The sequence below is a fragment of the Aspergillus aculeatus genome (genome assembly GCF_001890905.1).
Source record: "Aspergillus aculeatus ATCC 16872 unplaced genomic scaffold ASPACscaffold_3, whole genome shotgun sequence".
Taxonomy (NCBI): domain Eukaryota; kingdom Fungi; phylum Ascomycota; class Eurotiomycetes; order Eurotiales; family Aspergillaceae; genus Aspergillus; species Aspergillus aculeatus.
In genome coordinates, this window is record NW_017962978.1 from 1,420,747 (window position 1) to 1,447,599 (window position 26,853).

General features: G+C 51.6%; 7 protein-coding genes across 7 annotated transcripts; 4 read left to right on the forward strand and 3 right to left on the reverse strand.

Moving 5' to 3' along the window:
* Positions 1–918: 918 nt before the first annotated feature.
* ASPACDRAFT_23298 (transcription factor domain-containing protein) lies at positions 919–3,830 on the forward strand (the record flags this gene model as incomplete). Its single annotated transcript, XM_020199186.1, has 4 exons — positions 919–1,315; positions 1,379–2,051; positions 2,122–2,670; positions 2,720–3,830. 4 exons carry the CDS (start codon positions 919–921, stop codon positions 3,828–3,830), a joined length of 2,730 nt encoding a protein of 909 aa, XP_020059369.1.
* A 641-nt stretch (positions 3,831–4,471) lies between these two features.
* Positions 4,472–9,467, reverse strand: ASPACDRAFT_10238 (kinetochore-microtubule binding complex subunit SPC105; the record flags this gene model as incomplete). Its single annotated transcript, XM_020195296.2, has 5 exons — positions 4,472–5,929; positions 5,979–7,271; positions 7,377–8,749; positions 8,803–9,154; positions 9,225–9,467. The coding sequence occupies 5 exons, from the start codon at positions 9,465–9,467 to the stop codon at positions 4,472–4,474; spliced, it is 4,719 nt and encodes a 1,572-aa protein (XP_020059370.1).
* Positions 9,468–9,878: 411 nt separating this feature from the next.
* Positions 9,879–11,436, forward strand: ASPACDRAFT_76102 (40S ribosomal protein uS17). The gene is made up of 3 exons (XM_020204641.1): positions 9,879–10,130; positions 10,477–10,715; positions 10,877–11,436. The coding sequence occupies exons 1-3, from the start codon at positions 9,956–9,958 to the stop codon at positions 10,943–10,945; spliced, it is 483 nt and encodes a 160-aa protein (XP_020059371.1). The 5' UTR covers positions 9,879–9,955; the 3' UTR covers positions 10,946–11,436.
* An 819-nt stretch (positions 11,437–12,255) lies between these two features.
* Positions 12,256–13,838, reverse strand: ASPACDRAFT_13835 (uncharacterized protein; the record flags this gene model as incomplete). The annotated part of the gene is made up of 3 exons (XM_020197132.1): positions 12,256–13,125; positions 13,183–13,323; positions 13,488–13,838. Coding segments are annotated over 3 exons (1,362 nt in total), but the record flags the coding sequence as incomplete, so codon positions are not given.
* Positions 13,839–14,617: 779 nt separating this feature from the next.
* Positions 14,618–17,587, forward strand: ASPACDRAFT_113644 (ENTH domain protein). Its single transcript, XM_020195741.1, has 5 exons — positions 14,618–15,099; positions 15,171–15,408; positions 15,471–15,661; positions 15,718–15,829; positions 15,886–17,587. The coding sequence occupies exons 1-5, from the start codon at positions 15,052–15,054 to the stop codon at positions 17,172–17,174; spliced, it is 1,878 nt and encodes a 625-aa protein (XP_020059373.1). The 5' UTR covers positions 14,618–15,051; the 3' UTR covers positions 17,175–17,587.
* Positions 17,588–21,011: 3,424 nt separating this feature from the next.
* On the forward strand, positions 21,012–23,820 carry ASPACDRAFT_76104 (uncharacterized protein). Its single transcript, XM_020204642.1, has 4 exons — positions 21,012–22,284; positions 22,340–22,656; positions 22,705–22,820; positions 22,873–23,820. The coding sequence occupies exons 1-4, from the start codon at positions 21,276–21,278 to the stop codon at positions 23,615–23,617; spliced, it is 2,187 nt and encodes a 728-aa protein (XP_020059374.1). The 5' UTR covers positions 21,012–21,275; the 3' UTR covers positions 23,618–23,820.
* Positions 23,821–25,855: 2,035 nt separating this feature from the next.
* On the reverse strand, positions 25,856–26,853 carry ASPACDRAFT_40351 (acetate uptake transporter family protein; the record flags this gene model as incomplete). Its single annotated transcript, XM_020200738.1, has 3 exons — positions 25,856–26,176; positions 26,244–26,412; positions 26,471–26,853. 3 exons carry the CDS (start codon positions 26,851–26,853, stop codon positions 25,856–25,858), a joined length of 873 nt encoding a protein of 290 aa, XP_020059375.1.

Genomic DNA, 26,853 nt, shown 5'->3' on the forward strand with positions numbered 1-26,853 from the left:
CTGCCAAAAAGGGACCTCCCAACTGTCACCAGATTAATGAAAAATCTGAGTCAACACCTTTGATCACCATTCTTTCGGTGTTTACTGTCGCTGGTGCAGATCTCCTTGTGTCTGGATTGTCTTTGGCCATAACTAAATTGTCCTCATGCCACTACGACACAGTTCAACTGGGTAAATAAGCATCCCACATCTCGACCCGATCCTCCTGCACTAAACGGAAGCCGGGTAGCTAAGAGCCTAAGGCTCGATCCCGCCCGCGTAGCGTTCTCATCACTCGTTTGCCCTTCACTCAACCTCTTTTCTCCTGTATATTTTGCCTGATAGGGCTGGGCTGCTGTTGTTTATCCGTCTCTAATATTTTTTTTTCATTCTTCTTTCGGCTTGTTTCTGCTCGTTGCTATTGGATGAGCGATGCTTACTCCGCTGCTTTATTGCACATGATCACGTTCCGGTTATCGTCAGCCTATAAGGTGATCCACCAGGCCATTTGAGTATGGGCCCGTTTGATCCTATGGTGATAGTAGCCGATTGCTCTGTCTAGACACAAACCATGCAGAGCCTGGATCTGAGTGCTGATCACTCGTCCTCCTGGCGCGTCCAAACTAGTCCTCCCGTTTCAAGAAATACAGGCTCCAACGGCGGGCAGGACCTGGACAGCCGGAGGCGGAATCCACTGGTAAGCATCTCTCCTCTTACTTCCGCACTACAACAGAGCACGTGAGTAAACGTTCAATGCAGGCATGTGAAACATGCTACAAGAGGAAGATCAAATGCGAAGTCGAAGGGTCTAACAATGCTTGCATCCAATGTATGCGTCGCAACATACCATGCAAGTTCACCACAAGAAAAGAAAAAAGAGAGTCGTTGAAAAGGTAAGTCTTCAGGTCACTCCGACTATCTTTGAAGCCGGACTAAGAAATGGCTAGGACACATTATGTGAAAACACTAGAAGAACGAGTCAAGAGGACAGAGTCTCTGCTCCGGGCCGCCGGTTTATTCGCTGAAGAGCTGTCACTTGAGGATGAATATCTCAGCGAAGAGGGAGATGATCATGATCGTGATATGGACTCCGATGACGATTCCATTTCTCCCTACTTTAGTCCTCGTGCTGGCGTCAGTAGACGCAATTCTGGACCGCCCGCTTTAGATGCTTCAAGTGATCTGGCTGATGCACAGCCTCGGTCGTCGAATGACAAGGGAAAGCTACAAGCTGCACCAGAATCTCCCAAGGGTGGAAACCGTGCACTTCCCAAGTCCGGCCAGCCCCATGCCCCTCTTTTCGTCTTGGACAACAGAGAAGAATATAGGTACTATGGTACGAACTGGTCTTCCATTTGCGGCGTTTCTTTCCACAAACCTCGACTGACTTCTCTTCAAGGACGGTCGTCTTCAATGTCTATTCTCTCACGAGAAGGTCTTGAATGGATCAAGAGAAAGACCGGTGAAACAAAGCTTGTGAATGTCATATTTTCTGACTCAACTCGAGATAGTCCTTGGGACTATTGGCGGCCAGACGTCTTTCATGACATCTTCACCTCGGAAGTGTTCAAACCGCTGCCTCCTCGAGCAGAGGTATTTGCCTTGTTGCGCGATTACTTTCGCACTGTAAATCGGTTGTTCCCGCTGTATCATGAAGCGACGTTCATGCGCCTGGTTGAGTGGCAGTACACGCAGCAGACATGTGATGATGCCGCTCGATGGGCTAGTATCAATATCCTGCTGTCTCTGGCCTATGAATATCGGTTCTCCAACTGTCAGAAATCCGAGAAGGACAGGGAAAGAGCTTGGCTCTACTACAAGAACGCCATGTCAGTCTTTGTAGAGCTGTCGTTGAGGAGAACCGACCTCCTTAGCATACAAGCTCTTTTGGGCATGGCTCTTTTTCTCCGAGGAAATTCCGGAACCCAGTCCTCCTTGCCGATTATTACGGCAGCCGTGCAAGCTTGTCACCGCATGGGACTACACCGCAATATTGGGAGGGCACATCTTTCTCCCACTGAGCAGGAGCAAAGACGCAGAGTGTTCTGGGTTGCCTATATACTTGATCAAAGGTGCGTCACCCCCTTATCGTCATTTCACAAAATAGGCTAAGGAATCTTCTGACACGCGCTTTCTTTCTAGCACATGTATACGCGCAGGAAGCAGTCCCATCCAGAATCATGAGGACTTCGACGTGGACTTTCCGGCAGATAACACAGAAGATGCATTCGTGAAGTCGTCACATAATTCTTTCTTCCGCCAGCTTTGTAAGATCACAGTGATAAAAAGTCGCATGTACAGCAAACTCTACTCTACGAAGGCGCTAGAGCACAAGTCTCCTGCAGTCATTTTTCAGGATATCCGAGAACTACACGCGGAACTTGAAGAATGGAAGAACGCTAATCCGTTCGAATGTCGCCTGAAGAAAAGAGGGACAGGCCAGGACTTCTTGCTTGGATTCGCCTCCGCCGGCCTGCAATTTGTTTACTATAATACTATGCTCATGATTCATCGACTCCCGGTCTTACTTCATTTCGGGTCAATGGATCACATTGCACGAGGACATCCTATGGATGACTACGGCTTAATTCTTAGCGAAGCCACTGTCTCTTCAGAGATCTGTGTACAGGCTGCACGGGATACTTTGAAATTAGTCAACAACCTACCATGGGGCGACATTGCATGGATCTGGTAAGGCATGCCCGAGACGAGGTCTTCCATATAAGCTAATGTCCCTTAGGTCTCTTCTGTATTACGTGTTCCTTGCAGTAATGAACATCTTCGTCAATATCCTGAAGAACCCTCAACATCCTAAAGCCAGAGAAGACCTCCAATCTCTCACCATGGCCGCGACCTTCTTCGCGACGCTCATTCCGGGCGATGGACCCGGCCACTATGCTCGATTTATGACTAAAATGAGTGCCAATTTCGAGCGACTCGCACGCAATCTTCTCGAACGAGACGTGAAAGTCTTGAAACCCGGTGACATGAAAAGCAATTCACCCCAGACAAACAAGGATGAGAATCCTGCAGCATCACAAAGCGCCTCAGGTCAGACTGTTCATTCTCGCCATCGACAAACTGGCCTTACTTCTCAATCACGGACCAGTCCCCCCACGTCTACCCCAACCTCTCCTACCTCATCTGCCGCTCATAAACACAACATTCCTCCCAACATTGAAGGTCTACCTCAGATCAATTCATCCGGCTATGTTGTCCCCGACAGTTTCAGTCCCGGCCCCAACCCAGAAACTTACACCACCTCCCCCCCTTCTCTTACCACAACATATTCCCAACGGCCACAAGCACAGTGTCACAGTCAATCTGCCACGCCGGTTCCCCTGCAACCCAGTGACGCGTCCTCCCAGCAACAGCCGCAACCCTTCGATATAAGCAGCTTCGACGCCGGCTTCTTTCCCGTCTCCGTCAACAGTGACAATTTCCACTTTGGCCAGCCAGGTCTGTGGCAAATCCCCCTGACAGCCGACTGGGAGCTGTCGCCCCAGGCTCTGAACGGCATCTTCGGCTTCGACCTGAATTATCCCATTCCGGACGTATCGCAATCGCAACCGATGGTCAATCCCGGCAACAACGTGAACATGGACGCGCCGCCGCCGTCCCAGTTCGGCACTCCGAACCTAGGGGGGCAGCAGCAGGCAATGGGTCCAATGCCCATGGGCTTGGGCCTACTACCGTACGCGCCCAACATGGTGCCACCACCTCCGAGTGGCGGGCCTCAGGGTCAGGACCCCGTGCCTGACGACCCAGCGGCAGCAGCAGCACAAGCCATGCAGGCGAGTGCAATGTGGATGAACGGCCCGTTCTCCGGGCCTTATCCATTTCCGATGTAGATTGAACGCAGACTGGTATGTTGTCACGTGCACATACGCAGCCGGCAGGCCGATCCAGCTCTCTTTTGCCTACCAACATAAGATACCCTGCTGATGCCTCTCACATATTAAACAGGCATGACGACTTCACGAATCTCCAGTACTCTTCTCATCCTATTCTTGTATTCATACTGTCATCATCTAATGCATGGTTACAATGCATGGAAATTGAAAACCTCTGCATAAGTACAGTACACACCATACCCCGGACTGTCGCGTGTACCTGGATAGTGTAGATAAGCAATAACGAATTATTATTGATGGATATGGTATTTACCGCACTGATCCTTTTCAGTGACAAGAGGACTAAAGATATATATCAAACCACACCACTACACCAGACAATTCCTAACAAGCCACAGCGCCCCAATCCAAACACCGATTTGGAACTCCCTCCCCCACGGACCCCTCCGAAGATTATCAACATGAAGGGAAACAGAACTTATCGAAAGTGAAAATTTAGAAGCAACCCCGAGACGTAGAATCAACAACCCCCAGACTCACCGTCGCCTACGACCTTCAATCAAATGAAACACAGCAACACTCCCGATTTCTTCTGACTGAATACCGAATTCAGACCCATTGTACATGATGGTTGAAGTTCAAAACACCGTGCCGGTCAATTTGCGCACCGCCGTCCTCCAGACTCCACGACCGAGCTGCATCTTGCCCTCGGCCGAGGTCCCGGACCCGGATAGACCTTTGTTCAGGATACTGCGCATCTCCGTCTCGGATATGCCCGAGCTCTGAGCAGTGAATCCGTACACCTTGCTGGCGAGGACGTCGGTCTGGAGATCCAGCTGCCCGAGTGCCCCTGCGGCCGCACTGTCCTGTGGAGAAGAGATGATGCGAGTGCGGACGGCGAAGTCGACGTCGATACGGCAGTTTGCCGAAGAGGGGGCTGAAGGGGGCGGTGCGGGACCGAGGAGGGTGCAGCGCGCACGGAGGGAAGGAGTAGAACATTTTTTGGCGCTGGCGGAGTCGTTGCCCTCGAGGAGTTTGAGCTTGGTAACGCCGCAAAATTCGAGGAGGCGGGCTTCTTCTTCGAGCTGGAGGGTCAGGTCCCATGCTTGAGCGATGAAGTGGAGGAGGTGTTTGGGAGCGGTGCGGGATTGCGGGATGGAGTTGAGATGGGTTTGGAGGGATTTCAGGACCAGGAGGGTGATGGCGGATAGGTGTGGAGTGGTGGTAGGGGTGGGTTTCGTCGTGATGGTGGTAGTGGGAGCGTATTTGAGCGTGATAGGTGTGTTGGTGACCTGGTCGTTGGGAGTGGTGGAGGTACTGTTGTTGCTGATGAGGAAGCACGCAGGGTGGAAGGTGAGTTGCAGCTGGTGTCGGTAGGACATGGTCACTGCTGGGCCGGCTGGGGTGGAACCGTCCGATGCGGTGGCAGACACGATGCTCCAACCGCTTTGACGCTCGATGTTGCGGACTGAATCTTTCAGTTCGCTGATCTCTTGCGCGCTCCAGCCGCGACATTGCGCCTTGACTCGTTCGGCTTCCTGGATCTGAGCCATGTACTCGGCCTTGACCTCGGTGCCGGTTTCGACGATATTAGTCTTATCCTCGAGTTCGGCCTGCATCTCCTGTAGGAGCTTCTTTTTCTGCGCGATCTCGTCCTCGACGCCCGCAAGCTTTTCCCGCGTGCTACGCAGCTCATCTTGGTCACAGTTCTCAAGCTCGTCTGCTAGTTGCTGCAGTGTCGTGGCTTCCGCCTCAAGAGAAGAGTGTTTCTCGATGAGAGCGGGTACTGTATCGCTCAGAAGGGTCTCGTGCTTAGCAAGGAGTTCATCGTCTGCTTTCATTTCTTGCACGTGACGGTTGAGGCCATCCCGAAGTCCCTCCAGCAGTTTCATGCGCCACTCATACCATGTAGCCTTACTGAGTAGGCGAGCATGAGTCTTAACATTTCTGAATTGATTGTCCATCAGCAAGCGGATGTCCGCTGGAGCGGTCATATATTCGCGGAACAGTGGCGGATTATCGGCAAGAGTCTCGGTCTCAATAGACCGGATCACCTGTCTGCCTTCATTTATATACGACTTCAACTCTCGACAAGACTGAAAAGAGATCAGTGGTGCACGAATACTAAGCCTGAGAAAAACTTACATGCTGAAACAACTCAAGCATAGGCACGGTGCAGAAGCCAGCAGCCACGCACTCTTCGAAGCTCGCGGGACTTCTAGCCTCGTTCTCGCTAGAAAGTCGAAGATTTCGTTTCCGACCGCTGTCTGGGGCAGTAGTATGCCTTCTTTTCGTGGTTGTGAGTTCCATGAAGTGGATGTTGGTCATGTTGAGGAATTCCTGCAACTGTATAGGCTCGACCTCCGGGCCAGCATCTTCTATAGGCGCATCTTGCACTTCAGTTGATTCTGTATTGGATGCTGTGTCTGAGTTATCTTTGACAGGACTCGTCGTAGCACTGATAGTTTTAGAGGTCTGTGTTGGCGTTGACATAGATTTGAGGGGAGATTGTGCACCGATGGTCTTAAGCGGAGACTGGAATCCACGTCCAAAAGTGTCACTGCTGGTCGAATGAGCTGGGAGCTTGAACTTCTTCACTGGGCTGCTAGTCTCGCGGCCTCGTAGGCGCTTTGGCGTGTGATCAGAATCCGCGTCGTCGTCCAAATCCAACTCGACTGGTCTTTTACCCAGCAGGCCACGGGCGGCCCCGACATGCAAGCTCTTTCTACCACGAAGCTTATTCTTCTTGGGTGTCAAGCTCGAAATCATATCCTTCAAGCTTGCGGTGGGATCCCTGTCGTTCAGTTTTGGAGGCGAGATGAAGCCATCTTCTCTGTTCACCTCCTCTTCGCGTTCACGATCTACCTCCTCCTGAAGCTTCACGGGATCTTCGAAGCGTACACCCTGCTTTGACTGCTCCTGTGGAACAAACTCGGGTGCTTCTTCACCGATAGACCGGCGCTTATCCAGCATAGCAGCGACTCGAGGCGATCCAAGCCCCTCTTTGTCAATACCCAGACCAGAGGACCGCCTCTTCCCATGGGGTTGCAAGACAAAAAGAGGAGCCGGTCTTCCATTGACGCTCTCCCCAAACAGACTCTTGCGCCTGGGGGATGTATTACTTGCGGATTCCTGTACTTCTGGCTGGGACCGCTTCTGTGGTGATGCATTTTCTGTACCTGCATCTCTGGAAGGGGTCGTTGTTTTTGTGTTCGAGGGTGCATTGACTGTTGGCGTGAATGGACTGGGAGGAGAGACCATATCCTCCGGTGGAGATACCTGTGGGGTTTGTGGAGTGGGTGTAGTGGGCGCCGGATGGGTCAAGCTTTGCCTCGTTCGTCGGACCCGTACACTTGCCAAGCTAGGGCTTCCACTTTCTGATGCCACAGCTGCAACATGAAACGAGACGGGTGATTTGGAAGAAGATTCGTCTTGCGACTTGGCTGGCGACTTCGCTGGTGATTTGGCCGGCGACTTGGAAGGCGACTTGGAAGGCGACTTGGAAGGCGACTTAGCGGGTGACTTATTAGGGGACTGCCGTACGGTCTCTTGAAATGGCGAACTACCCAGTTGAGCCGGCTTGGGTTCCGGGGTCACTCGGTCTTCATCCGGTTCCGGGGGTTCTTGTTTCTGTTCTTGTTCTGGCTCTGGTTCTAGAATCTTTCCAACAGCAGCAGTCATATCCATGCCTGCAGTTTGGTCGTCATCTTCGGCTGCAATGCTCTCCTGAGTACCAGGGATAATGCCACCGATAGCTCCAGTAATCTCCATATCCATATCATCATCCATGTCATTCCCATTCTCCCATTCAGACAAGACACGGTCGTTTTCACCTGAAGTGAAGGCTTCTTGTTGATCATCATAGTCGTTCTCATCTGCATTGTTGGCGACGCCAAGACTGTTCAAAAGGCCTCCGACAACGGATGTGAATTCCATAGTCATCTCTTCATCTCCGTTTCTACTTTCCGCCCCTATGGACTTCGCAGGAGAAACAGGCTGTGCAATACCTCCCACGACATTAGTGAATTCCATGGTCTGTTCTTCATAGTTAGTCTCCTCGCTAAGAGACTTGCGGCGCACTTCACTCCTGCGTCGACTCGCTTGATTGGGGAGAATTCGGCCAATTGCATTGGTGACCTCCATACTAAGATCCTCGTCCATAGCATCATCCTTGTCATCTGCAGTCGGAGGAGCATCGAGCATGGGTTCAGAAGGCGGAGCATTCTCTTGATCATACCGGGCGCTGATATCTGCCCAATCGAAACTCTCACGTTGGCCCTTCTTGATCCAAGGCTGGAAAGCACCTGTAATCTCCTGATCTGCGATTTCCATAGACATGTCTCCGTCATCGTCCTCAAAGTCACGAGTTCCAGCTTCTCTAGCCGCTTGCCGCAAAGCTTCGTTCAAGCGAGCACTGCCAGTGGTGGCATCGGAACCATCAGAATGAACTGAGGCTGGAGACTGAGCTGACATGTCATCCAAGCACATTGCGGTGCTTTCTCCGTCGAATCCAGAAGTCGATGAATTGTCGTCATCGTCGTCGTCCTCTCTCTGTAGTCCAAGATCTTCAGTCCCGTCGGCTGAACTTCCGCTGAAGGGGCTTGAGAACATCTCCTGCGAGGACCCCATTTCATCGTAGCTTCCGTTAGTTGACTGGCTTTGGAGTTGCTGCAGATCTGGATACTGCACGGGCGAGAAGCCGGCATCTGACTCTGCGTATGGGTCGGGAGAGGATCGCGGTTCGGCTTGTTCGGCTTGTTCGGCTTGGGGAGCAGGGGTCTGGTTTTCAGCTCCGGCTATTGATGAAGCGCGCCGTGTCGAGTTCGCAGCAGATGATGAAGTCGAGTCGTCGGGTATTTCTACCACGTTCCAAGTGTGCAATGTGGCTTCGGGGGCGAATGAGACCCGGCGATTTGCTGTGATGTTGGGTAAGCGACATATAGATTGCGCAGAAATCAAGGTGACAAACCCATTGACTTCCGACGTGCCTCCCTCTTCTCAAGGATCATCTTCCGCTCCCGCTCCCGCTGCTCCTTTTCTTCCTTTTCCCTTGCGGCGGCCATCTCATCCCGAATCGATGTAGCGTTGAAGCTGTCGAAAGGATTGGATCGGTCTTCGGAAATATTCGAAGCGGGCGCGGGAGTATCAAGGTCGATTAGGAGGCCTTCATTGCTCTGGGTATTGGTTTCATTGCTGACACTCGGCTGCGATTCACGGGCCGGCGTCCGTTTGCGAGTTTCTTCAAATGTAGGAATAGTGCGCACGGGCGAGACGGGAACTGTTGGTTTGAGAATGGACTTCAAGGGAAAGGCTGCTGTGGACTACGCGACAACAAGTTACTCTGTAAGCAAGATACACGTGGTGAATGAGGGACAAGGGGACACCAAGTACCTTGCGGCGATTGCCGTTGGAGTCCTGAAGCGCATCTAGACCACCAGGGCCTAAGCTTTTGCTACGAGACTTTTTGTCTCTAGCCATGGGTTTGGGGCGTCCATCAAGCGGTTGAGAGGAGCTGATATCCGTCGTCGCATTTTCTTGGTCGAGGGTGGAGGTCAATCTCGACCGCGGGATATGAGCAAGAGAGCGACGGGCTCGCGGGCGGAGAGACCCCGCGGAGTCACTTCTGGACGCCATGGGTTCACGCTGGAGCGGACATAGACTTAAGGGAGATGTAAGTTCAGGTACTTGTCGTATGCAGATCCTGTTGATATCAGGAAGACAAGATCATATTTTGTTGAATGGCGCAAGCAATAACGATCGATGGTTGTCGCTGGTTAAGTTAGTAAGTTATCGTCCGGTGTTGCGGCGGGCAAGGCAACTAACTGAAAGCAACAAACAACAAACCAAGTCTACCGCTTTCCTCTTGATGGTCCTCCGGCGGGCGCGTCTCCCGGCCAGGCCGCTCATGTGATCGAGCGGATGTAAACAAACCAAAAACGGAAAGCCCTAGCCGAGTCCCAAAGAGTACTAGCGCCCCCATCGCACACTCACACGGCGAATATCCGCCATCTTGAATAAATCTTCTCCATCATCGACGTCGACCACCGCACGCCCCGACACCCCCCCCTTCGCGACAACCCAGCTCGACTTCGCTTCCTCGTCGGACTGAACATATCGCAAAAATGGCCACCGAGTTGACCGTCCAGTCGGAACGTGCGTTCCAGAAGCAGCCTCACATCTTCGTCAACCCCAAGACCATTGCGAAGAGCAAGAAGGTTGCCTCCGGCCGCAGATGGTACAAGGATGTCGGTCTGGGTTTCCGTACCCCCAAGACCGCCATTGAGGGCACCTACATCGGTATGCACGACCTACACCAAATCTCTGCGGAGTGATCAGATTTCGATTTTTTGCGGCAAAGCACGGGGAAATTTTCAGGGTCCTTGAAGATGAGACTTGTCACCAGGGATTTGACAATTGGAAGCGCAATACATACGACTTTGGTCACGACACGATGGCTAGGCGCAAGAGAAGGGATTTTGATTTGCAAATTGCGGAAGGATTCAATATCGTGGACCATCGGCAACGGAGCGCTTGACGAAATTTCTAAAGATCTGGACATTCTCATCTTCAAGGGCTCGGGGAAACATCTCCAGACACTGCAGGAAAGGAGGGAGAGAGCAACAGTCGCTAACATCAAGAACAGACAAGAAGTGCCCCTTCACCGGTCTGGTCTCCATCCGTGGTCGTATCCTGACCGGCCGTGTCGTCTCCACCAAGATGCACCGCACTATTGTCATCCGCCGTGAATACCTCCACTACGTCCCCAAGTACAACCGTTACGAGAAGCGCCACAAGAACCTTGCTGCCCACGTTTCTCCCGCTTTCCGTGTTGAGGAGGGTGACTGGGTTACCGTCGGCCAGTGCCGTCCCCTTTCCAAGACTGTACGTTGCCTCGATTCCGCCAATATCTTTCCTGGGATCTGTCAGGGGTAGTATGGCTTTGTCCTTGATCAACCGATGAGATGCGACAAAGCCACTACCATGCTCTTGAGAAGACCCGGGCCCAACCCCTTCCGCGCACCATCTAACATATTGACCTACAGGTCCGCTTCAACGTCCTCCGTGTCCTTCCCCGCACCGGTAAGGCCGTCAAGGCTTTCAGCAAGTTCTAAGCGTGTCGAAGAGGAAGTGTTTTCGAGAGGAAAAGAACCTAGGGCTGCGGCGTGACTGGATATACAATGGATTAGTTAAACGGGTTGGGATTGTTTCACGATTTCATGTCCCAGGTACCCTTGAGAAAGAATATCCAATGAAAAAATTCTTTTGATTCTCCTTAATGGCAGTCCACCGTGCAACACGCTTGGGCATGGCTCGGGCCTGTTCCTAGGTTCCACTTTGAATACTACACGGATTGAGCATTGAATTGTGAGGCGCATTCTTCGAATTCTACCTACAAAATTTTCTGGGCGAGAAACGGAGTTAGGGTGGATTGTCTACGATCAACGGTCATCTCAAAAGTGTGCTTTAGCATAAGTACAGCCAAACAACAGCTTCTTGTGTTACATTCGTTCAAATTCTCGTCCACCACCTTAACATTGAGGCAAAGAGTTCTCAAATAGGCACTCCCCACTCATACCTAGTACTCCGAGCACATGCACATCATCCGCCACCAATTGCAAACATTTTGTAGACGAATCAATGTTTCTTCCCAATCATCTTCCCCTACATTCCATTGCCAGGAGATATGTCGAAGTCTACACAAGCATAACGAGAATACACGGAGATAGGCCATCAAGTAGCATCAACCCAGGATCATCCTCTGGCGTGCTCTGTCCAGAGCAAACTGGTATTGCCAGTCAATGTTTTCTGTACCTCTGTTTCTTACCACGCTTGGTTCTGTGTCTTCCTCCATGCTGTCGCACATGGCCGCGATAACGGAATCTGTAGCAACCAGATCCGACTCCACAGACACAAGCGCGACGCAACTTCCCGCATCGGAACTTTCAAACATTCTCCGCGCACCAGACACATCTCTTGGTGGGAGCCCTTTCCCCTGACGAGAGAGTTCATCCTGCTGGGCGATCCACCGACCGGTATATGCGTCCCAGGTCTCGATGGCTGGGTACGAGCGGCGGTTTCGTCTTGGCCATTTGACAGTTGCTTCATCGTCGTCATCTTCTTCTTCGGTCTCTTCCTCCTCGTCGATGCGAGGTGTATTCGATCGGAGGATGCCGGAATTGCACAGCACGTAAGATTCATCGTCAGCAGCACTGTGTCGGTCGTCTTGATCGAATGAGCCATGAAAAGGACGAGTCTCATTCTGGTCCCCATAGCAAGCTGGAGAAGAAGGGTAGCTACTACACTGGGTTTCAATGTGCATCATTTCGCCATTGGCCTCGGTCTGTTCATGACTGTGAGACCCGTGGGAGCCACGCCGAACGACGACATAACTGAAATCGTCGATAGAAGCCAGGCTTCGCTCATTTTCTTCGTCCTCACTGAGTCCGGCCTCGGTGACTGATTCGTCGTCGTCGTCATCTTCATCGTCTGAGATAACATAGACCTCCCGATGCTGGTGTTCAACTGCAGTCATTGGGGTCTCAGGCGAATGACCATATCCTGTACGTATACCCTCGTAAAATGCTTCACCGGGATTGTCGGGTTTCCGAAGACGCCAGGAATAGAACATGCCTCGTCCGATTTCATCACTATACTCAAATCGAACTTGAAGTAGAGAAAGGAGCTTTCCAATGATGTTGCCAGATGTGCGATCGGAATAATGCCCTCGCTGTGAAAGGGCAGCTTTCAGCGCATTTCGATTACACTTATACAACGCAATGGTGTCGAGCTGAAGGATCTCAGCAATATCGTTGTGCTCGTCTGCAATTTGTTCCAATGTGCTGACTTTGAAGGAACAGATTATGTTGGAGGAGGGGACTTTCCCCCAAATCAAAAACTCCCCAGCGCCGTTGTAATAGCTGTTTCCTACCCGGACTTTGTGTGTCCTGAACAAATTCCTGGCTGAGTACACAAAGTCAAGCCCCTTGGTATCAATCACGGAAATGAGAGCACCTTCTTTGTTCCGTATGGCACGGTGCACGGGTGAGAGCATTGACTTGAACGTCGAGATGAATGGGGATGGAACCTCCTCTATATGAACATGTTTCCGGAAATACTCCACGAATTTCTCTGGTCGTATTGTGTTCGGTGAGAAGTACCTGTCCCAATCATCGAAGAGACCCGCAACCAAGAGATTCTTCGTGTTGATGCCCTGCGAGTCGACATTCGACCACCGATACAGTACTGGCGGTATGCCGTCTCTGAGTCTTGGATTTCCTCGTCTATTTGTGATCTAAACGCCTCTTCGTTAGACTTCTCCTGAATCATGTGTCTTGCAAATCAGAGTTACCTCCATGTTGCGCTCCTGTACACACCAGAAACACTCTTTGTCCCCGTATTTGCAAAGGGTCCTGTCCTCATGCACAAGGACATCGGCCGGTTCCTCCTCGATCTCGTGGGTGATATACTCGCCAACGACTTCATCCACTCCCTCAGTGTCTACCGCCATGTCTGTGTCGTCCTGTGCTTGGGTCTGACTCTAGAATCACATATCAGTGCCAATTGCATGCATGTAAAGAGGCTTAGACTCACCGACGTCCTCCGGCTGAGTGTGCGCATTGCACGTTCGTAAGTAGCAGCATCGATGGGATCCACCGTATTCTCCCTGGGTCGTATTTCTAAGGATCTCAAAGTCCTGCGGATGGTCGCAATGAAAGGCGCCCACCGTCCATCTTTATCGAAGGGAGACAGATGGACGTCAACCCAGTCCGGGAGTACTCTTGACTTCAAGTGATGCCATTGGCCGCGAAGTCTTTCTTTGGGAGCACCATCTCTAAAGCCTGCGTTTCTCAAATCGTCTCGATAGACGGCGTCGAATACTGCCTTGTAAGCGTTGATATCCCGATCCCAGAATCGATACAAACAACAAAGAAATTTTCTTTTCTCCGAATCCCAGCTAATCAGAGGCTCCATTGCTGTAAAGTTCAGTCCTCTTGATAAGGGCATCTGAGCCAATAGAGGTCAGGGATAGTGCAATGTGAGCAATGAGTGGGTAAGGTTGGGGACTGGGGGGCAGGGAGTATGAGACGAAAGGGGATAGAAGCAACACCTTCAAATGAGAGGTCAGACTCACTGCAAAGTCCTCGACAGATAGAGCAATCTAGATTGGTGGAGTAGACTGAGTAAATGTCACCTGAGGAATACCTTTGGCCTCCCTAGGCGATTGCTGAGTGTGACCATGTTTTACTCAAAGCTCACTTTGTGTTACTAGCCCTTAGAGCAGGGCATGGAACACCGAAAAAGAAAAGAGAAGGCTACTTGATCTACGAAAGAAGAAGGATTTCAGTGTAGGTAGGCTTTCATTTGCTGCATCTTGCCCTTCATTATAGAACGGACAATGAACTATATAAATGTCGCGGTACCCGAGCACAGTAATGACCTATCACTTTTGACCAATTCAGCGGGCTGAGGCTGAAAGCCGCTCTGAGAATACAAGAAGTATATTCTGGGTAAGAATCTAGTACTTGATGTTTTTAAGTTCATATAAGGAAGCTGTCAAACCTTCTCGAAGGGCTGCAGCAGCTGTGACGTGCAGTAGTTAAGCATAGTTGACTTACTTAAGGCTTTGTCAAGTTTGTCAAGTTTGTCAACTGTCAAAGACATCGAACCAGCCAAACCCGCACTAGGCAGTTCTCAGCCTAAGGCGACCAAGTGCAGCTCCACTCCACCGCAACGCCCGGTCATCATCCCCGACGGGCCTCAAAGCTCCCTCTTCCACTTTCAGCCGGGATTCTTCCTTTCCTCCCCTCTTCTCCCCTCTTCTCCCCCCCCGCTTGTCTGCATTCTTTCTCTCCAGTTATTCCACACCCCCCGCTGTCTCTCCGGGCTTGAGTCCGATAGGGTTTTTGCTTCAACCCGATCGTACCGATTGCCATCTGGGATTCCTTTCCGTCCCCACTTCGTCATCGACAGACCGCGTTAGGCATCATCCTCAAGAAAGGTTCCACAGTATGGCTACTTGAGTGATCATGATTATTCTTAGCATTGGCGTGGATAGATCAATTGGCACTCGACTTTATAGACACTCGATATAACTACCTCCAACTACTCCAGTCCCTGCTACCCCCTCCCCAATATTTCGACATCGAAGCCACGGTGCCGCCCCTGATTCTTATCTCCGCTCCACTGCCATCGCACCACTCAACTCCCATACTTCAACATGTCCCATAACTTTGAGAAGTCGGTGAAGGGGGCTACCAAGGTCAAGGTTAGTCAAGGGACGATGATGGCTGCCCTAAGGGGATCTGCGCAGATGCTAATGGCCGTGCTCTTCGACAGCTCGCCGCCCCCAAATCCAAGTACATCGAACATATCCTGGTCGCGACGCATACAGGCGAAGCAGGTGTGGCAGAGATTTTCCGGACCTTGCAGCTCCGTCTCCGCGACTCAACATGGACAATCGTCTTCAAGGCCCTGATTGTGATCCACCTCATGATCAGGGAGGGTCAATTGGACGCCACGTTGCAGTACATGGCAGAGAACCCCCAAAAGTTGGCAATCAGTGGATTTTCGGAAGGTGAGCAGCTTTCAGTGCACGAGAGGGATATGAGGGTCGCTAAATTTTAGGCTTGGGTGTAGTCCAGTCGCAGGGCCATAACATCCGAAGATATTCCGAGTATCTCCTGGCGCGCGCAAAGGCCTTCGAGTCCACCAAGACCGACTTCGTGCGAAGCGGCCAGGGCCGGATGAAGCGCCTGACGGTTGAGAAAGGCCTTCTGAGAGAAACAGAGATTGTTCAAAGACAGATCCGAGCGTTGCTCAGATGTGACGTGTGTTACCCATAATTTTTGTCGCAACCGTGAAAGTACGACTGACCAGGCTTCAGCTTCTAACGGACGATGTTGAGAACGAGATCTCATTGACCGCGTTTCGTCTGCTCACGTTGGATCTGTTGACCCTTTACTCGGTAATGAACGAGGGAACGATAAATGTCCTGGGTAAGTGTCTCTTACTTTCATTTGGATCGCACAATCCTTACATGACCTGCGATTAGAACACTACTTTGAGATGTCACGTCCCGACAGTGAACGTGCGCTGGAGATCTATAAAACATTCACCCAGCAGACGGAAGAAGTAGTCAAATTTCTCGGCGTAGCTCGGCATTTCCAATCCGCGACGCGTCTGGAAATCCCTAAGCTGAAGCATGCTTCTACTGATCTGACTCGGCTTCTTGAGGACGATTTGAACGACCCCGATTTTAATCTCCGCCGCCGCGAGTACCTTGCTCGTAAACAGGGCAAGAGTGTTGGAACACCATCCTCTGTGCCCAAAAATGCCACCGGTGACCACGCCGTAATCCACGCAGCCTCTCCTTCGGCTCGGCCACAGACACAGCCCAATCCGCAAGCTCAAGCGAAATCGAACCCGGTAGATTTGATCGACTTCTTCGACTCGATCGAGCAAAATCAGCAGCCGATGGCACAGCAAAACGCGTACCAACAGCAACAGTTCCAGCAGCCGCCGCAGGCCATGCAGTTTCAACAAGCAGGCTTTCAACCACAGCAGCAGCCATTCTATGCACAGCAGACCGGCTTTCTACAACAGCAGATGCAGCAACAACCACAACCGACGGCTTTTGGCCAACAGTCATCGCCATTTGGGCCTCAATTCACTTCGCAGACTCAGCAATTCAACCAACCACAAGTTCCACAGCCTCTCCAGCCCGACCACACTGGGGCCGGCTTTGGTGGCTACTCAACGCAGCCCCAAAACTATGGTTATCAACCTAACCTGGCTCCGATCCCGCAAAACGATGTTACTGCATTCCCGCCGCAGCAACAGCAGCCGCAACAGCAACTGGCGCCGGGGGCTCAACCGCACCTCCTGCAGCCCCAGTCCACCAACCCGTTCAGACAGTCGATGTTGATGAGCACGCCGACCGGATCGGCCGCCCCACTTGACCGCCAGAATACCAACCCGTTCGCGCGGCGGCTCTCGACAGCGAACCCGCAATTTAACACCGGTGGTATTGAGGCGTTCGCACCGGCACAGGCGCAACCACCGGCGCAGGTGCAACAGGCAGCGCCGCTTCAAGCGCAGCGCACGGGAACCAACCCTTTTGCCCGCAGCTCCTCCGTACCACCCCAGCAATCGCAGGGGCTACAGCCCCCCGCGGCGGCACCTCTCCGGCCAAACCCCACGGGAAGCACCAATCCATTCCGTCAAAGTGCCTTTGTGAACCAACAAACCGGCCAGGGGTGGCATGTTGGTGGCCAGCAAGGCACAATGGGTGGATTGGAGCAATTGGACACGGTCCCCATCTTCCCGCGACCGGGTATGTAGATATGGAATGGTGGGGGGAGAGAATATTTGTAGATAGAAAGATTTCTGTCGCTGCTGCTTGCGGACGGCGGACCTAATCGTTATCTTGTGTGTCGGTAGTGTCGTTCCTTGTCGACCTTACCACCCATTACCCCTTGGCTCACTTAATACTTGTCATTATTGACTGCTTCGATGCATTTGCCATTCTGTTCCACTCCCCTGCCCTACGTACGTACGGGCTTGAGCATGGTGAGCTTGCAGCGCGGGCGCGACTGCTTCAATTTGATCCTGTATTGATACCTACCTAGCTATACCGAGCAGTGTTAGCGTTCAGGAGAACATATAAACCAAACGTGTATATTGCGATTGTATTATAAGCGGCGACTGCCACTCTGAGATCAAAGATGAAAGCACTCAAACAAATGGACATACTCAGTATTATCCACCCCTCTCAAGCAAAGCATCCAGGCTTCATCGAATAATTCCATTCCCCGATACACAGCTATACATCCGGAACCCATGCACCCGGTAAGCCGAGTCAACGTACAGAGTACATTCAACTTAAGAATTATACGTAGTGCTCGTACATAATTACCCCCTTGAGCCTAGACCACCGTCAGGACTGCTAACGTAGTAGGGGAACCGGGAGACCCAGCTAGAAGAAAAGAAGGAGCAATCAAATCAGAATGCAGAAGTGGAGGAGAGGGGAGGTGCCCAGCCCCAGCCCCAGCCCCAGCCCCAGCTCGTAGCCTGTAGGTTCAGGTTGATGATTTTGATTCGACTCTACGGAGAGAGAGAGTAGAGAAAAACTCCGTAATTGTGGACCGGCCGTCCCAGCCAGAATCGGCTCGTTCCGCTCGGGAAGAAAATCGGGAGTATTTTGGATTATTTACTACGAGTCTCTGAGTATGTAAGAGAATGGAGGATTGGGTTCCAGATGTTGTAGGGTTGATTCTCGGCTCTGGAAGAACACACTACCTGGGTTGGAAACGGGAGGAACGGAGGAAGTTGTCTTCTCTTCTCCGTCCTTTCGTTTCTGCAAGTCTACCCATAGAAAAACAGGAAAATAACCCTGAAGAAAATAGATGGCAGAGTTAGAGGTGAAAAAAAATCTGGCGACCCACAGCGGAGGAGTCTCTTACTCCTAACGGGCTATTATCTACATAAGTCTTACGTGCTATGTATGCGTGTCGATGAAAGTAGGTTATACTCCGTGCTGAGTTGAGGAGACGAACTTCGAACTCGGAGCGCTTGTCTCCATTCAGTGAGAATCGGTAGCATGAATATATCTGGAACAATTGATTATAGGGTTGCATATTTCTACACCGAGCGCACGAGAGAACAATTGGAGGGAAGTTTCATAGCAAGGCCTCTTTTCGACTTGGACAGGAAGTATAGTTACTCCGTGCTCAGCTCCGTTAGCTAATCCGTATTTCCGTGGTCAATGAGAGACATGGATGATTCCTGTGGGTTGAGGCGTGTATGGGATAGATTACATCGTCGGGCAGCTTCATTATTATGAGACTCCTGTACGAGACGGTGTCGGTGTAGTACTGTAGCTACGGGGTTTGTTGTGGATAAGCGAAGAGCGATGGTTTAAAGCATGGAAGACGAATGGAGCGGAGGGGATACGACTATAGGAGTTGTTCGTTCAGCTCACCACCCACTTTACCTCCGGCGAGGACGTGCGATCTTGCGGTCAAGCTTAGTCTACTCAAAACCCCAAGGGAGTAGGGCAACCATCACCGTAAACCAAGGCTGACATGCGTTTGTGTGTGCTGTAAAGTCCGTCGATATGGAGCACCTAGTCTAACTATTCCGTCCTAGTGTCTGCGGCGGGAAAGTTCTTAGGCCTCTGCGATCGACGATCGCTGCAAGACAGCCAGAAGCGAGGTGCAGGGTCGTAGTGAGGTAGACAGTGGTCGAATAAGGCCGAGTTTGGTGCCTTGAAAACAGCTTATCGCGTGCAGATTGTTGAGGGTGGAGGAGTCAGTGAAGTCGGATTGTTTTGTTTTTTTTTTCCGCGCGTGACATAACTGTTGTGCTCAAGCAGCTACTTATGCTTTCCCTAGGTCAATGACGGAGGTCTCCGGCATGGCAAGAAATAATACTGGGGACTTTGATTGACATGTTCAGCCCGTTGCGGTCAATCGGAATGGTCGGTGGATCAAACTTGTCTTGGCTAGATTTTAGCCTGTCGCAAGGTGGACTATGCTTGATTGTTTGTTCAATTTGTTCAATGTTGTTGAGAGCTGGCGAAGGACCTCGTCCACTAAATAGTGATCACGAATGACGTCGGTAGCACCTCAATAGGTTTGTTCTTGAGACAGCTCCGTGAGTCAATAGATCTTCGAGAAGCACCAAAAGTGAAGAAGCTTTGTGCGAGATGTTCGTTCTTCGTGTTCAGCATCAAGGTTACCGTATTCCCCCTCCTCCCTGTGGCCGACAGACTCGATAGATCACATGCGGCCCATGCAAGGAGATCGAGGCTCGGAAATGGAAGAACCAATTTCCGGACTGATCCGATCGGGAGCGAAAAATCAATTCACTTAGCGTTAATTTCAAACCTGGATTGCCGATGACCACCTCTCCAATTGATCACGACATTTTAGCTTCCGGTCCTGAAGGTGCCAGACAGTGAAAGAGCAGGGGAGACATCGGCTATCTCTTCCTGGAGGATAATCTGGTGTTGTTATCTGGTGTTGTTGGAATCAATGTACTCCATACAGTTCAGTAGATTCCTGTCAGGCCATCATCCCTGTCTGTTTCAACTGTCAGTACATACACAACAATACTTACCTTACTGACTCATTAACAAACAGTCAGTAAGTGTCTGCTTCCACAGCGATTCCGGGATCCGATGTCGAAATTTAAGTTGCTGCTCCACTCGGGCTCCGGCAGCAACAGCATCCGAGATCTGGGCTGGGCCTCGTGTCTTTCCCTTTGTCTGCGAAGGACGAATACAGCCTTCGGTTGAGAATACTAATCCTGATCAAGTTCGTATTGTCATGAGTCGGAGGAGGAGGAGCAGCAGCAGCAGCAGCAGCAGCAGCATTAATTAGGTGCAGCGATGGGTGCACACACCTTACCATACTACTACCAGTACTACACTACATACAGTACTTCGTACTGCGCCTCGACTTGGTCCAACCAGACAGCGGCGGAAAAACCCCCCTGTGTACAAGAGGGACCCGTGGATGCAGGCGTGGGACAAAGTAAATCAATCCTCAATCTTTCACGGCTGTTAGTTGCGCGTCTCCGTATCTTCCTCCCGTCTCGTCTCCTCTCGTCTCGCCTATGGGTTGTTTGGATTCCATTTCGTCAAGAACAATAATCAATCGAATGATTTTCCACTTGGTCTCTCGGAAAGGAGCACCTTAAACTATAATGACCAGTTGGTTCGGAAGAACCCCGAGTCTAGAATATCACTTACTACACATGTGAATCGGCATAACAAATCCAGGTTCAGGGGAAAAGAAGTCAAAACAAGGATCCAAGCATTCGAACTACCTTCCAACTCCCTCCTCAACTTTTCTTCGTCTGGATTCTTTAATTTTATTTTTTTTATTTCCCATCAGTTCTAAAATTATACCCAGTTGGTGCTTAGCTTATGCTCTTAGGGACTGGACTCATTTCCTGGCAAGCCATCATCCGCCATCCCCTCCACTTTGCAGCCCCTCTTCCTTTCATTATTCTCTCCGGCTTACACTCACTCATTCACTCACTCCCTCTCGCTTTACGCTTCCCTCTCTTTCTCACCCACCACGGCTTGACTAGCCCACCACCAGTCCCCAACCATTCATCCTAACGTTCTCCTGTCATCCTTTTTCGTCCCCAATCCTTTTAGCTCCTCCCCCCTCGTTTCTCTCTCTAAACTAAAGCACCAAGAGATGGGCTTTTCCAGATAAGGGCAGTGCGCTGACCACTCAGCATTTCCCTCCTCTTCTGATCTTCCTCTGTCCCCCTCCCCCCGGATTCTTCTCTCACTCTTTGCACGCTTCCCCTCTAATCCTGAGAGGCTCTGACCACCGCTTGTCTCGATCAGCTCGTTCTAGAATGTTGAGCGTCGGTGAAGATCACCAGCTGGATCTGTGAAATTATATAATTAAATTCGCGCGTGCGATGGACGCCAAGAATTCCCCTCACTATCAGCCAACGGCGCGCTCTCTGGCAACCGACCACGAGCAGGTCCTGCCCCTGCTGGGAAAACCACCTGCGTGGACGACACCAAACGCCGTTCATCCAGTTGCTATTAATAACCATCCTTATTCCCTGCTCCATCATCCATATACCTATCCGATCGCAACGCCCATTCCTGGTCCAGTACCGGTTCCTGCGCCTCCGCTGCCACCATCCCCGATCTCATCATTACCACCGCAACAACAGCATCAACAACTACAACATCAACTACAACATCCGCCGCCATTACCACCACAACCATCCGCGCCGGTCCAAGGCAGCGCGCCACCCCTCGCAAGTGCAGACTCAACCCGACAAGATGCAAACAAGAACGGAGTGACCAAGGCGCGCAAACCGCGCAAGACCAACAATGCCTCGGGGGGGAAATCGACGTTGTTCTGGGTCCATACCGACCCTAAGTCCGTGTCGGAAGGCACCAGGGAAGAGACTCTCAAGCGCATTCGTTCTCATGTGATGTCCGAGCATAATCGCAAGAAGCGACTGGAAAATACCAAGCGGTACAAGAGCAAGACCTGGAAGCACCTGGCTTTTCAACCGGTAGAGACAACGGCCTCCAGCTCGGCGGCGGCGGCAGCAACCTCGGCCTCTCCCACGAACCTTTCACCTAAGCAAATCGTTACCGAGTCCTCTTTTGGGGCTCGAATCACCTCTGAGTCGCCACCCCCATCCTCCTCTTCATCCGCTTCATCATCACCCGAACAGCGACATCGAGAGGAACCGCAAAATGCGTTGGTGGTCACGGAGGCGAGCAGTTACTCGGTTGTATCAGCGGCAGCCGTGAACAGTTACAGCATTGACGCACCAACCTCGAACGAGCTTTCGCCTGTGCAGGTGGCATCTCCGTGGGCTCTGGTGGGTCAGGGAGGCAGCGATCCCTTCAATACCTCGCATACGGTGTTAACGGACCGTATGTCGGGGCACCTCCAACACTGTAAGTGTAATTGACCGCTGTTTTGGTGTGCATGAACCTAATTGTGCCGTCGCAGTCTTTGAGTTGACGCAGATATCATATCCGCTGCAACGCCGGTATGGGCCAAAGCTGAGGGCTCACTGGGCTGCGTTAGTCCAGCAGGACCCAGCTTCGTTGCATGCTTGCATATGTGTCGCAGCATCTAATACTGCTCTGGAGCAAGGAGAACTGCCCTTAAGAGACCCGAATGAGCGGCGATCCAGTGCGCTACTTCTCGATACCTTCCATCATCGAGGTGAAACAATTCGCCTGGTCAACGAAGGACTTTCTGACCCGATCAAAGCGTCCAGTGACGAATTGATCGCAGCCGTCTCTATTCTTCTAACCATTGAGGTATGTGCCTTCTTCCGATGTCCAACCAGGCCGATGCTAACAGATTAGATTGCTTCCGGCAATGCTGATTACCTGAAGATCCACCTTGCCGGGTTGCGGCAGATGGTCGGTATGCGGAACACCTTCGCAGACGTGCCACCTGATGTTCGATTCCAGATTACATGGTCAGTTCCACCGCACCAATGTTTTGTCCGCATGTGTTCTGACTTGACATAGGACGGATATTCGAGTCGCATGCATGGCTTCCACCAAGCCTATATTTCCTTTCATTCGTTACGCCCGTCCTCTGCATTTAGCGCTCCAGCCTCCAAGCAAAGATCTTGAGCTTACCGCCTCGCGCTTGATACAATTAATTGAGATACCCGGCATCTTCGGCGGTGCCATGTCTAAGATCATATGGGACCTGGTTGAGCTGACCTGGTACTGCGAATGGATCAAGAGCGGGCCGAGCTACCAAGACTTCGACGAGGAGACCGAGGACTACTTCAACACCGAAGTGCTCCACGTTGAATACGCCCTTCATACGGATCGCTTCACCGGTACCGGCGAAGTCAAGGGTGATGCCACCATCGAGGGCTGCGTTCGACTGGCTTGCTTGCTATTCCACAACAACGTCATCTGGAATTTCTACCCGGTGGTCGCACCGGTCTTCCCCAAGCCAATCATCAACCTTCGCCTGGCATTAGAGACGACGATGAAAGCCGGTTATTTCGAGCTGTGTCGCGACGTCTTGATCTGGATTTTATTCATCGGGGCCACCAGCTCCGGCCTGCTGCCGGATCGAGCCTTCTTTGTGAATGAGCTCGCAATCGTGCTGAGGCAAGAAGGAATTCAATCGTGGCAGGAGCTCCGCGCACTTCTGCTGGGATTTTTCTACGTGGATCGGTCCTATCTCCAGCCGCTACGGGAGTTGTGGGAAGAGCTCCACACCATGCCGGTCGTATCGCCGGAGTGTATATAAGGGGCCTTTCTTCTTCTGGGGGTTGATACTTATGTTTATATATAGGGGCTTCACAGCATGTCGGTTTCATATGCACATGTTCTATGTATGATATACTAATGAGATGAGACATGGTATATATGGTTCAGGGTCGTGATTTATTTGGTTGTGCCATACCCCCCTTTGCTAGCATAATGTCTGTTTATAATATTATTCCGGATCATACCACCAGTTCATCCGTGTTTCCTTCCATCGATTGATGCAACCCAGATTGATTGGCAGTGAAACCAGCCAAGAACCAACTCAATCCGCAGCAGCGCCGAGCAAAGCCCTGCAGCACCCATCCACCTCTTTGAGGCTAGAAGGAAGAGGGGAAAATCCCTCACCCACATGTTGTTCGAGGACTAGGCCAAGTCACAGCCCAATCTTCAGCACAAAATAACCTCAAAAACCAGAGCCCAGAAGGTCTTGGAAGATAAACGCATTCCCAGCAGAATCATGCTCAACCAATTTCCGAACCACAAAAAGCAAAGAAAAAACGAAGCCTTCTCTCATCTCCCTCCGATAACTTCCGACTAGAGAAGTGCCTCTAAGTATTCTACCTAGTAGGGTAAGGTACGGAGTAGTCTTTGAAGAAACGAGCGGGCGCGGCGCCAGGCCGGACTTGAGGTGGACTAGTTGCAGGGCAGCGGCGGCACACCACACGGGGCGGGCGCCGCTGGGCCTGTCAAGTTTCGAGGTCTCCCCGATTTTCCTCCGCCCGACCGAATCCCGCCCGATCTCCGACCTTGCTCCGAGAATCCTTTTTTCGCAAAGTAGAGAAAGAAAGAATTATTGATTGACTGAGTGAGGTATTATTATGCCGCCCTCTCCCCCAGGCGCCCCGTCCTTCGGGGGTCGAGTGGTTCTATTTCTTTCTCTCTTTTTTTTCCTTCTTCGTTCTCTTACAAACTGGGTTCTTCATGGTTCTTACCGCTGATACTCAGCTACTACAGCTACTACAGCTCAACTCCAGATCCAGCTGCTGTTGTTGTGGTCGTTTGCTCACTCACTCTTGCTATACATCTGCTATACAAAACAACTAACCTCCAGCTTACTGACTACGTCCCCTAATACAGTATCAAGAAAGACAGGACGATCGGCACGGACGGCCTTTCCTACCCACCTCACTTAGGTCTACTTCTTCCTACTTATCGGTTATCACTCGATTGCTACGCTACATCTGTGGGCCTACCCTCCACCACTACAATGAGGTCGCCGTTGGTCCTTGCTCGATGGTCTTGGCTCCAGCTTTATCAGGGCTTCTTTTTCGTCCAAGCTCGCTGTCGTTGTTGTTCCTCTAGACTTCGCTACCTATCTACCTTTCTCGTGGCGGTCCTAGTGAAAGTATAGGGGGCGGTGGTTACGGCCGAATCGGACTGGACTGATTATTCAACGAATTGACCGGCTGACCGACCGACTGACTGACCAACCGGTTCACAAGCTACCGACTGGGCTTTACTCGTGCAGTTGCTGTCTGGAGGCTGGATGGGGCCGCTTGAAGCAGGCAGGCAGGCAGGCATAGTCATGCCAGAAAGCTTAAGCTTAGTGGAGGCTCGGCCCGGCCTGCGCGGTGATCGCCCGAACTATCACCTGTCACCGCAGTGCTCCGCCCACTCGTCGAGTCGACGAACAACGAACCGGGATTTGGCTGCTACGCCACGACGAGGGTACATCACCTGTCTTGGTGTTGAGATGATTGATCATTCAGATTGCCGGACAACACTTTCAACAACCTACCCGCAAGCTCGATCTATGATATTTCGCCGAGTCGAGCGTATGTTGAATGTCATCATGCCGCAAGCAGACTTGCTGACACGCATGATCATGGTACGGATGACTGCAGGTAATGCTTGCTGCAGTAAGTCAGACAACCTACACCAATTCAACTACTTGCTAAAATCACTTCCATAATAGTCATTCGAATCATTCATTGAGCAACTGTGCATATCAAAAACAAAACTCCAAATCATCGTCCACGACAGCGGACTGCCTCATTATTACCCGATCGGTTATTTCCATATCCAGTTGGAATCAACAACAGTGACAAAAAACAATTAATATACCGGACAACAACCCCGTGCGAAGGCCGACACTGCGAACCACTCGCTAAACAGGACGGTCCTACATGAATGGGTATCAGAATTATAACAATGGCATGTTCATCGGAACATAGCAAAGCCGCTTGCAGGGCCTGGGACTATACGAGTGCTGCACCCCTTAGACCGTCTCGCGAGCAGTCTTCTGGCGAGAACGAGCGGTCGGAGACCACGGGAAGTGGGCGACAGGGATGATAAAGAAGCTGTTGCTGCTGTCGGCAATACCCGCCAGGGCGTTGTACCAAGCAGCGAAAGCAGCCAGGAAGCCGAAGAAGCCACCAGCCTTGATGACAGGGGTGTTGACCTCGTTGGTATCGGTGCGCTGCAAGTATCCAATACCCAGGAGCAAGAAGGTCAAGTCCAGGAAGAAGAACAGCAGGAAGAAAGCAACGGTCGAGCGCAGGGTGCAGAACAGCATGATGGTAGTGAAGATGAACCAGCCCTGTGGAACAGCAGTCAGCACGAGGTTTGCGGTTTGCGGTTTGCGACGGGTTTTCTGCGGCACTTACCATGAGGAAGAGACCCATCGAGTTATAGAACATCGTAGCACCGCCAGCCGATTCAATCGCAGACTCGATATCGAATCCACCGGGAGTCAAAATGATCGCGAAGGAGATCCAGAATCCGCCATAAGAAGACAGAGCAGTGGCACCGAAAGTGTTTCCAACCGCCATCTCCCTGAATGCAGTGTGAGCGAGGACGATTAAGGATGAGACGACAAGAGATTGCAACATACCACATGCCAGCAAGCAGCTGAACGAGACCACCATATCCAAAAGCCAGGCCGACGACGATGTTGGGCGCGGAGATGCCCCGGGTTCCCATGTTGATCGCGCTCAGGACGAAAGTGGTGAGGGCGAAAGCGCAGAGACCCAGAGGAGCCGGGTTGGCGAACTTGCGACCTTCGACCGACTTGTACAGACCAGGCTGGAACTCTCCTCCGAAGGGACGCAAGTTGGCCTCGGCGGTATTGACGTGAGCCATCGGACCATAGCCGAAGCGCGCAGCAGCTCTAGCCGTCTGCTCCTCAGTCAACTCGTGCCTGAGGGGAGCAGTTCCGTTGCTCTCGGTCTCGGGACCGATGTCCTTTTCCAAGGTAGGGTTTTGCTCGACCGACAT

What these genes read in the sequence shown, in the direction of transcription:
- ASPACDRAFT_113644 (XM_020195741.1), top strand. Translation starts at nt 15,052, where the DNA reads ATGTCCCATAACTTTGAGAAGTCGGTGAAGGGGGCTACCAAGGTCAAG. An exon ending in AGGGGGCTACCAAGGTCAAG is followed by an intron (nt 15,100 to 15,170) that starts GTTAGTCAAGGG and finishes GCTCTTCGACAG; the next exon opens with CTCGCCGCCCCCAAATCCAA. An exon ending in GAGCGTTGCTCAGATGTGAC is followed by an intron (nt 15,662 to 15,717) that starts GTGTGTTACCCA and finishes ACCAGGCTTCAG; the next exon opens with CTTCTAACGGACGATGTTGA.
- ASPACDRAFT_76104 (XM_020204642.1), top strand. Translation starts at nt 21,276, where the DNA reads ATGGACGCCAAGAATTCCCCTCACTATCAGCCAACGGCGCGCTCTCTG. An exon ending in CTATTCTTCTAACCATTGAG is followed by an intron (nt 22,657 to 22,704) that starts GTATGTGCCTTC and finishes CTAACAGATTAG; the next exon opens with ATTGCTTCCGGCAATGCTGA. An exon ending in GTTCGATTCCAGATTACATG is followed by an intron (nt 22,821 to 22,872) that starts GTCAGTTCCACC and finishes GACTTGACATAG; the next exon opens with GACGGATATTCGAGTCGCAT.
- ASPACDRAFT_76102 (XM_020204641.1), top strand. Translation starts at nt 9,956, where the DNA reads ATGGCCACCGAGTTGACCGTCCAGTCGGAACGTGCGTTCCAGAAGCAG. An exon ending in CATTGAGGGCACCTACATCG is followed by an intron (nt 10,131 to 10,476) that starts GTATGCACGACC and finishes CATCAAGAACAG; the next exon opens with ACAAGAAGTGCCCCTTCACC. An exon ending in GCCGTCCCCTTTCCAAGACT is followed by an intron (nt 10,716 to 10,876) that starts GTACGTTGCCTC and finishes ATTGACCTACAG; the next exon opens with GTCCGCTTCAACGTCCTCCG.